Source organism: Nicotiana tabacum, chromosome 22, assembly GCF_000715075.1.
Source record: "Nicotiana tabacum cultivar K326 chromosome 22, ASM71507v2, whole genome shotgun sequence".
In the NCBI taxonomy this organism is placed as follows: domain Eukaryota; kingdom Viridiplantae; phylum Streptophyta; class Magnoliopsida; order Solanales; family Solanaceae; genus Nicotiana; species Nicotiana tabacum.
Genome location: NC_134101.1, coordinates 6,261,295 through 6,271,537, shown reverse-complemented (window position 1 = coordinate 6,271,537; position 10,243 = coordinate 6,261,295). Strand labels below are relative to the sequence as shown.

General features: G+C 34.9%; 1 protein-coding gene across 4 annotated transcripts; it reads left to right on the top strand.

Annotated features, from left to right (window-relative positions):
• The first annotated feature begins 824 nt into the window (after positions 1–824).
• On the top strand, positions 825–5,380 carry LOC107781704 (myricetin 3-O-methyltransferase 3). 4 transcript variants are annotated; one of them, XM_075244961.1, is made up of 5 exons: positions 825–1,323; positions 1,544–1,854; positions 2,244–2,308; positions 2,631–2,706; positions 4,727–5,380. In XM_075244961.1, the coding sequence occupies exons 1-5, from the start codon at positions 917–919 to the stop codon at positions 4,777–4,779; spliced, it is 912 nt and encodes a 303-aa protein (XP_075101062.1). In that variant the 5' UTR covers positions 825–916; the 3' UTR covers positions 4,780–5,380. The 4 variants fall into 4 exon arrangements, with proteins under 4 accessions (XP_075101062.1, XP_075101064.1, XP_075101063.1 ...); XM_075244963.1 differs by lacking the exon at positions 4,727–5,380 and adding an exon at positions 3,083–3,506; XM_075244962.1 differs by lacking the exons at positions 2,631–2,706; positions 4,727–5,380 and adding an exon at positions 3,083–3,506.
• Positions 5,381–10,243: the final 4,863 nt, after the last annotated feature.

The following is a 10,243-nucleotide window of genomic DNA, read 5'->3' as shown; positions in this document are numbered from 1 at the left end:
AGGGACAATTTTGGCCCTTTTCTATTTTAATTAGGTTATAGCAAAATTGGAGGGAAGTTGACGGTAAATTATGGAAGGGAAGGTAAAACGTGTAGACCTGAGAGTTCGGCAAGAAAAATTGTAGGGTTAGGGGAAACAGGCCAACAATGACCCCGTCTTAAGATAAGCTATACCAATAAAATATTAAGCAAAAATTAGTAATATAATCTTTGCATTGAATGAATGAGTAAATGCATAACATACCTCTTCTATACAATATGTATATTCTCTTTGTCATCGATGTTTCTTTTCGAATACAATCATTCATTATAAAAGTCAAGTTTTTTATGGAATCAATTTTTATGTTATATTATAATATATGTTCTTTATAATAGCACTTCACTATAATAGCCAAAAAAATCTGAAACAAATGAGGCTGTTTTATAGAGGTTTGATTGTACTAGATATGCAAGCAAAAACCTATCCAACCAAAAATACAAGAAATATCTCATCTTTAAAAGCTAATACTATCATCTAATCTTAGCGATTCAAGATGGGTTTAGTGCGTTGTGTCAAATTAAAACTCAATAAAAAACGAGAATCGTTCGTGCTACTTTTACATTACTCCATGTTAGCAGCCTATAAAAAACAAGATAAAGTTACTTCTACCTAATCAGACCCCTCACTATATACCTTCATTAATATTAGGCTTATTAGTAAAAAGATTAGGCAGATAGTTCATTAAGGGAATGGAATTGATGAAACAGAAAAGGTTAGGAAGGGAACTGGTGAAACTGGAAAAGTTTACTTTCACTCCCTATATATATATTGGATGAAGAACATGTGTTAGTAAAATTCATATACTACCCCCATTTTTGCTAAAAAACAGACCGAACGCCTTTGAGTTATTAGCTCATTGTTATTAATATAAGTAAACATGGCTTCATCCATGGATAAAATTGTTATATCCAATGAAGAGGAAAATTCAATGATGAAGGCTATGCATCTTCCTACTGGTTTAATCCTTAACATGGTTTTGAAAGCTGTCATAGAACTTGGCTTGTTTGAGATCATAGCAAAAGCAAATAGTCAATTATCCTCCTATGATATTGCATCTCAACTTCCCACAAAAAACCCTAAAGCCCCACTTGTTCTTGAAAGGATTCTAAGGTTTCTTGCAAGCCAATCTTTTCTCACTTCCAACATTTCCAAGGATGATGATGGAAAAATTCACACATCATACAATTTGACACCTTTGAGCAAGAGTTTAATATCCGATAAAGACGGATCATCTTTTGCTTCCTTTTTACTATTGGCGACTGATCGAGTAGCTGTTAATTCCTGGTACAATTTAATATTTTCTCATATTTAGTTCATTGAGTTTAACTTCTATACACTAACGTATAAGAATTTTGTACTATCAAGTCACATACTTGCTACAAGAAGACAAAATACATTGATTGTGTAAAGCTTTTGTATATTGTTAGTCTATTTAAGTTAAATCCTTGTTTCATTTGTGATTCGAGATCTATGTTGATTGGATATATTTTGACTTCTTGTTAAGGATTCATTTGAAAGATGCAATTCTAGAGGGTGAAATACCATTCAACAAGGCTCATGGAATGCATGCATTTGAATACCATGGAAAAGATAGTAGATTCAATATGGTGTTCAATAAAGCTATGCAAAACGTCTCTTCCATTGAAATGAAGAGAATTCTTGAGTCTTACACTGGCTTCCAAGGAGTAAAAGAGGTCATAGATGTGGGAGGTGGACTTGGGGTATCATTAGCTTCTATAATTTCCAAGTATCCTAATATCAAGGGTATTAATTTTGACCTTCCCCATGTCATCAAAGATGCTCCTAACCATGCAGGTAATTTATTTCCCTTAATTACTAAGGGCTTTTTTCACTTTTAGCCCGCACCAGAAACTATTTATATTTGACAACCGAAAAAGTGTATAAAATTTGTATAATTTTTGTATATAACATACAAAATGTATATATATATATATATATATATATATATATATATATATATATATATATATATATATATATTTTCGGCTATTATTTTGAGAGCGGCTATACACTGTTATTTTCCCAATTACTTACTAATCATATTAATTGAATAGGGATCATATTCTTGAACTAATTATCTTCTTGTTAGTCCCAAACAACCCGTTTATATTTAAAAAATTAGAGCTGTATTTGATTGATATTGAAAGATCAAATTAAGCTTCAACTCTTGCTTGTTATATTAGGCATAGAGCATGTCGGAGGAGATATGTTTAAGAGCGTTCCTAAAGGGGAGGTAATCATTCTCAAGGTCAGTATTCTTTGTCATATTGATACGGAGATTTAACTTATATACACTGGTATTGTAAAGATTCTTTTAATTATATTAGTTGTGTAGTTTAATCTTTGATAATAACTTGGTTGTCATTTTTACCAAGTTACTATTTAATACATATCATAAAAGTTTACTTGCAATTTTCTTATAAGTAACCTGTGTAACTATTTTTTTACATCATCAGGTTAATTCTCTTGGTGACAAACATGATCTAATAACCAAGAAAATAAATAGAAGCAAATTACAAAATTATATCGATAATGGAATTTGTTTTACACTGTCAATGTATATGTTGTAGGCGATACTTCATGATTGGGATGATGACCATTGCCTGAAAATATTGAAGAATTGTTGGGGAGCTTTGCCAGAAAATGGTAAGGTTGTGGTAATAGAACAAATACAGCCAGAATATCCAGAGACTAATCTTCTCTCTAAGCATTCATTTGGTACTGATATGTTAATGATTACTGTGTTTAATGGAGGGAAAGAAAGAACAAAGCAAGAATTTGAAGCTTTAGCAAAAGAAGCTGGATTTTCTGCACTCAAAATTGCATGTCGTGCATATTATTGTTGGGTCGTGGAATTGTACAAATGTTAAGTTATTATACTGATGTTTGGCATATTTCGATATGTGTTGATGTTACTTTACCCATGTTTTAACCACTTCTTGATGTTATTTGATCTTTAAAATTCCCAACATGGTTTAATTATTGGTTTTATGACTAATTAAGTTATGTGTGACGATTTAAGGTGTTTGAAGTGCAAAATATGAAGAAAAGGTGGTCTAGCCAGAGGAAGAAGGGTTGGATGCGTCGCATCCAACCTAAAAAACTACATCTTTCGTGCACCCTTAGCAGTGAAGTCGGTCCATAGCGTCCGCCATAGCATCCGAGACTGGGAAGTAGAAGAGAAGGGTGGATGCGTCGCGTCCACCCTCACATGCAAAGTTAAGAAATGGAGGAACAAAGGGTGGATGCGAAGCATCCACCCTAGCATGCGAAGCTGAGAAGTGGAGGACGAGGTGGATGCGACGCATCCACCCTAGCATCAATCCCTGAAGCTGATTTGGATTAGAAATAGGAGAACTTTGGCCCACGACTTTGGTACGCAATATATAAGCCAAAAATGCCTCTTTTAGGTCATCTAACATATTGGGAAGGGGGAAAAAGCCACGACAAAGCTGTGGAGGCCGGAATTCATCAAGTTCCATCTTTCTCCCACCAAACTTAGTAATTTTTATGTTTCTTTGTATGATTTGTTATTTGGCTACCATGTCTATATGGAGCTAAACTTCACGTTCTAGGGTTGTGGTTCTTTCATGACTATTGTTATTCGGATATTGATTTTGACTTCTTGATTTATCATATTAGTTTATTTATTCAATCTTGCGCTTAATTATTTAATTGCTTGATCACCAATTGAATACTATCTACGAATCTAGAATTGAACTCGAAAGTGGGAATTCTATATTGCATATAGGATTGAGTAGGGCAAGTTCTTGAACTCGGGCATCGAGGAACGGATTCGTAGTTAGGATAGACATATACCTAATTGCCTTGCTTGGTTGATTTACAGGAATTATAAATGCGTTCTTGTTGATTCTAACTCCATAGACATATATGCGTTAGGTTAGCTTGAATAGGCGAGTAAGAACTCGACAGATTCTTATGAGCATTAACCCTGTCAACCAATAAGCTAGATAAATTAGTCGGTCAATTCAATTGAAGAATACAATAGGATTATTAGATAGCCCATAACCCTAGATCGTTTTCATTACATTGATATCATTAAAATCTGCTCTTTCTCTGTTCAAAGTTTATTATTTATATTTTTCTTATTTAATTAGTTTAGAATAAAATATTTTTAGATTTAATTCTTGTTTAGATAATTGGGATAGTCTAATTTAGTTAATAGTTAATCATAAGTCCTCGTGGGTTCGACATCCGACTTTTAGTCACTTTATTACTTGACGACCGCGTATACTTGCGTGAGTGTGTTTGGTGGCAACAAGTTTTTGGCGCCGTTGCCGGGGACTTAGAAATTTGCTATTTTTTTAGATTAGATATTTTTTTTATCTATTCATGTTTTTTTTATTATTTTATTTTAGTTAGTATTTTTTATTTATTTTAGCATGGCATCTTGGAATAAAAATTGTTCGAATGATGGTTATTCTTATTTTGATGATCCTTGTCCATATTGTGGAGGACCCCACTGGTGAAAAAATTGTCAGAATGTTCCCAGGAGCGGGTTGTGCGCACAATCTCAATCCTTTGAGTGGAATATTTGTAATATGTGTGGTGGTCAAGATGGCCATTGGGATGGTTGTCCTAATTTTGTTCATCCTTCTCTGAGCCCTTATTATGATCTTTCTAATGATGTTTCTGAGTTTGATAGGGGCAATGAAGTGCAGGATATGGAGCCTGATGCATATATTAGGGATATTCTGAGGCAAGTAGCAGAGCAACAGGATGAACTCAAAAAAGATATAAAAAGAATGAGGGCAGCAATAACAAGAATGAAGGCCAATATGGAAGAATTGAATGAAGAGAGCGAGTACCAGCAAGAGAAAATTTTTGAAAAAGAGGAGATTTTGAGCCAAACTTGGCTGGCAGAACAGGCTGAAAAGTCAGAAATATATGAAGCTCAACATGAGGAACTTACTGATGGGATGAGATACTTTATAGAGGGAAGATCTAAACTGGGACAAGGGATCTATAAATTTGTCACTACTATTCACGACTTGCAAGATAAATTAAATGCAAAGGTTGTTGCGTCTATCGCCCAACAAAATAGTAATGAGTTGTCAGAAGCTGAAAATGAGCTTATACACCAAATTGAGGAGCTAAAAGTGGAGAGCCAATCATTCGAGCATATTTCTGTTGATGATGCCCATGTTAAGAAAAGTACACTAGAGCCATGCGAGGTAGCAGATAATGTTATATTTGAAGACTCTAATGTGTGCACATATGAGGATATAAATAGTAATACAATTCTAAAGTTGGGGCGTGTTGGTCCTTATTCTAAACATTTTTCGACATTGTATTTGGATGATGACATGAAAATCGAGTCATCTAAGCCTTTGGAGGAGTCAATGGAAGAGGAACATGATGCCTATATTTTTGAATTTGTCATGCCAAAAAGCAAAAAATACATTCCTCATCTAAAGGCCGAGAAGTGTAGAGTGAAAAATTTATTACTTGGCCTGGTTATCTTTATAGCCCCACCACTGGAGCATAGCCGCAAACTGGATGCCATGTTAGGGGCTCAATTCATAAGTTCGAGGTGGAGGCAAAAAGTGGTTCACGTCGTGCCGCTACGTTAAATCAGGCGCTTGTTGGGAGGCAACCCAGCGTTACTGCTTTCTTTTATTTTTGTTTACTTTTTATTTTATTTTATTTTTATTATTTTGTAGTATTTATTTTTGTTTTGTAAGATTATGAGCATAGGAAGCAAAGCCATTAGAAGAGTGCAAAAGCGAGATAGATGGTGAGGACTAAGTGTGGGGTGCCCACACAAAGGACGATGCCTGGGGGAAGTCTGAGCACCTCGTGAGCCGCTATTGCGTCGGCCTTTGGCCTACCAGGGAGTCTCGTTTACCCTCTTATTATTTATAATATGCATTGAGGACATTGCAAAATTTTAAGTGTGGGGTGAGGAGATCGTTTGGATGAGTTTCTGTGCTATTTTAGCTTAGTTATAGTACTCATTCTTAAGTGTAGTAGCTTTTGTGAAAAAAAAAGAAATTAAAAAACAAAACGAAAAAGTAGAAAAATTGGACTTTTCCCGACGATTGATCTCCTAGACAGTTTTCTTGAGGGATTAAAGTCTAAACAAAAATTCAAAATATGTCTTTTAGCTTTCTTTAGGTAGTAATAATTTCCTGTGGTTTTTCTTTGTGCCTCGGTTCTTTTCCATGGGATGTAGTTTGAACCGGGTAGTTTTTTTCTTTCCGAGTAGATTAGGAATTTAGGGAATAAAAGGAGCAAGAATGATAAACCTAGGCGCCCTTGACTTGTTTGATAGTAACATATTTATACTTTCGCATGTGTAGTATCTTCTGTATGATTTGAATTTATTGATGATGCCTTGTTAAATTGGATAGCATGTTTTGTGGCGCCTATGTCTCGTTTACATGACTTATGTTCACCTTGTGTTTAATACTTAATATCTCGTGGCTCCGTGAATACTTGCATTGCTTGAGAGTCGGAATGTGATCGTCCTTAGTGAGTCATGTGCCATGTGTGGTGAGGTTTTTTGTGTTGTCCATGTATTGTACTTGTTTCTAGAACTTGCCCGGTATGTGAGTTGAAGCGAAATTTTAGGTGATGCTCGGTTTGAAAAATAATTTTAGGATTTCTTTGATCTTTTTGAGCTTATTGCTTATCACAAATAAAATCTATCCCTAGTTAACCCTTTTGAGCCTGTAGACCTTTATTTGGTACCCACATTACAAGCCTATACCCTTTTTATTCTTAATTGACATTGTTTTGATCCTTTTACCTCTTAAAGCACTTTAATTATTAGATGAGCGCTAAAAGAAGTAAGAAGAGACTAAGTGTGGGGTGACTTTTGAGTGGAACCAATGAAAGAAAGAAGGGTGCACTTATTTTGTAAAATAATACACCACTAGCGAAAATTAAAAGAAAAAAAAAAGAGAAAAATCTGGAAAAAAAAAAGAAAGAAAAATATAAATGAATAAATTGTTATCTTGTTCTTGCTAGTGGGTATGAACTAAAGTAGTGCTTAAAGAAAAAGGGACTGTTTTGGGGGTGATATTGTTTGTGAAATTGAAGTGGGGTTGAAGAAAAAAAATGCTTAAAGTAATTTTGTGATGTATTAAAGTGCTTAGGAGGGTGAGTCACTATTCCTTAAATATATCCTACCCGTCCCTTAGCCCACATTACAACCATGAAAAAGTCCTAATTGATTTTAGATTGAGCGAGCTTACATTAGTAGAGATTTACATTAAGGGCAAGCCTATGGTACTAATTTCATGCATGTGACTTCTTTGTGAGAGTGAGCGATTTTCTTTGATATATGTGAGTCATTAAAATATATTTGATCATGAGATTCGAATGTGTGGATTGAACTCGCTCTCTTGTTCTTGTTGTGAGGGCACATGGTTTCACGAGGGATAGGTAACGTTATTAGACTTCTCTATGATGTTGGGTGTTCAAGCCATGAGTGCATAGTGACATTGAGTCGGTTTTTGAGGTTAGGATTGTTGTGAGCATGTTGTCTTTGTTCGAATATTTTTAAAGAATGGCATAAGTAAAGGGAAGGGTATGTGATGCATAGCCTAGAGCCTAATTGTTGCAAATAACCACGGTCATAGGTGCAGTGTGCTTTGAATGATAAGAGCTTAATTTTGTTTCGTCTACTATAGGATGGTTTGTTCGAGGACGAACAAAGGTTTAAGTGTGGGGTAGTGATGTTTGGCATATTTCGATATGTGTTGATGTTACTTTACCCATGTTTTAACCACTTCTTGATGTTATTTGATCTTTAAAATTCCCAACATGGTTTAATTATTGGTTTTATGACTAATTAAGTTATGTGTGACGATTTAAGGTGTTTGGAGTGCAAAATATGAAGAAAAGGTGGTCTAGCCAGAGGAAGAAGGGTTGGATGCGTCGCATCCAACCTAGAAAAACTACATCTTTCGTGCACCCTTAGCAGTGAAGTCGGCCCATAGCGTCCGCCATAGCATCCGAGACTGGGAAGTAGAAGAGAAGGGTGGATGCGTCGCGTCCACCCTCACATGCAAAGTTAAGAAATGGAGGAACAAAGGGTGGATGCGAAGCATCCACCCTAGCATGCGAAGCTGAGAAGTGGAGGACGAGGTGGATGCGACGCATCCACCCTAGCATCAATCCCTGAAGCTGATTTGGATTAGAAATAGGAGAACTTTGGCCCACGACTTTGGTACGCAATATATAAGCCAAAAACGCCTCTTTTAGGTCATCTAACATATTGGGAAGGGGGAAAAAAGCCACGACAAAGCTGTGGAGGCCGGAATTCATCAAGTTCCATCTTTCTCCCACCAAACTTAGTAATTTTTATGTTTCTTTATATGATTTGTTGTTTGGCTACCATGTCTATATGGAGCTAAACTTCACGTTCTAGGGTTGTGGTTCTTTCATGACTATTGTTATTCGGATATTGATTTTGACTTCTTGATTTATCATATTAGTTTATTTATTCAATCTTGCGCTTAATTATTTAATTGCTTGATCACCAATTGAATACTATCTACGAATCTAGAATTGAACTCGAAAGTGGGAATTCTATATTGCATATAGGATTGAGTAGGGCAAGTTCTTGAACTCGGGCATCGGGGAACGGATTCGTAGTTAGGATAGACATATACCTAATTGCCTTGCTTGGTTGATTTACAGGAATTATAAATGCGTTCTTGTTGATTCTAACTCCATAGACATATAGGCGTTAGGTTAGCTTGAATAGGCGAGTAAGAACTCGACAGATTCTTATGAGCATTAACCGTGTCAACCAATAAGCTAGATAAATTAGTCGGTCAATTCAATTGAAGAATACAATAGGATTGTTAGATAGCCCATAACCCTAGATCGTTTTCATTACATTGATATCATTAAAATCTGCTCTTTCTCTGTTCAAAGTTTATTATTTATATTTTTCTTATTTAATTAGTTTAGAATAAAATATTTTTAGATTTAATTCTTGTTTAGATAATTGGGATAGTCTAATTTAGTTAATAGTTAATCATAAGTCCTCGTGGGTTCGACATCCGACTTTTAGTCACTTTATTACTTGACGACCGCGTATACTTGCGCGAGTGTGTTTGGTCGCAACATATACTTAGTCGGAGGCAGAGCCAGGATTTGAAGTTACTGGAATTGGGATTCTAGCCTTTTTATGTTATTGGATTATAAAGTAAGAATTTGTACCTATTTAATGAATTTCTTAAGAAAAATATACGATTTGCACTAAAGCTACAGAGTTCGGCCGAACCCGTTACCAATCTCTAGCTCCGCTCCTAACTTAGTAATGGCTTTAATATTTCTGCTGTAATAAGTCTTGATAGAACAAAAAGTTGGTCTATGTATTTTCTGTATTATTATATTATGATGTTAAAAGTATAACATGATGTCCTTGAAGTTCCTAATTGAATAAAGAGAATCCTAATATCTTGGATTTGTTTTTATTATTATCTTTTACTTGTTATAGTTCAAAAGAAAATATTTTTGTTGGTTGGAGTGTAAAAATATATATCTCTTTAAAAGGTACTCACTATTTATTAAAGATTGATAAACTTTTTTTTAATTCTTTTTATTAATCAGTAGGGGAAGAGAAATGAGGGAGGGAGTTATACGAACCGGAATCAAACCTCCCCAACAAGGTGAAAGTTTGACTTGCCAACCAACTATCGATACTAAGATTCCCCTTAAAAGATTTATAATAACGTCATCAAATTGGATAATTAATTTTTTCATGAAATTTTTGAGTGTTAAAGATTGATAATAATGTCTAGATGTTGACTAAAATAATGATATGGAGTTAGAAGTTTAAATAATTGAAAGAAAAATAACTTCCGTCCAAAAGTGAGGGACATTAATATATTGGACTACTAAAGTTAGGGGTGTACATGGATCGGGTTGGTTCGGTTTTCAACTAACATCATCATTCCTCGACTTGCATGCGCAGTCCGTACCATTTTTCGAAAATTGTTTATGTGAAAAATAAATTAAAATATGAAATAGAGCTTTAAAACTCAATTGGATTGACTTTGGTCAATATTTTGAACAAATGGACCCAGATCAATATTTTGATAGTTTTGGTAGGTCCGTATCGTGATTTGGGACTTGGTCGTATGCCCGGAATCGAATTCGGAGGTCCCTAACTCGAATTATCGCATGTTGTCAAAATTTTGAA

What these genes read in the sequence shown, in the direction of transcription:
- LOC107781704 (XM_075244960.1), top strand. Translation starts at nt 917, where the DNA reads ATGGCTTCATCCATGGATAAAATTGTTATATCCAATGAAGAGGAAAAT. An exon ending in CGAGTAGCTGTTAATTCCTG is followed by an intron (nt 1,324 to 1,543) that starts GTACAATTTAAT and finishes CTTCTTGTTAAG; the next exon opens with GATTCATTTGAAAGATGCAA. An exon ending in AGATGCTCCTAACCATGCAG is followed by an intron (nt 1,855 to 2,243) that starts GTAATTTATTTC and finishes TTGTTATATTAG; the next exon opens with GCATAGAGCATGTCGGAGGA.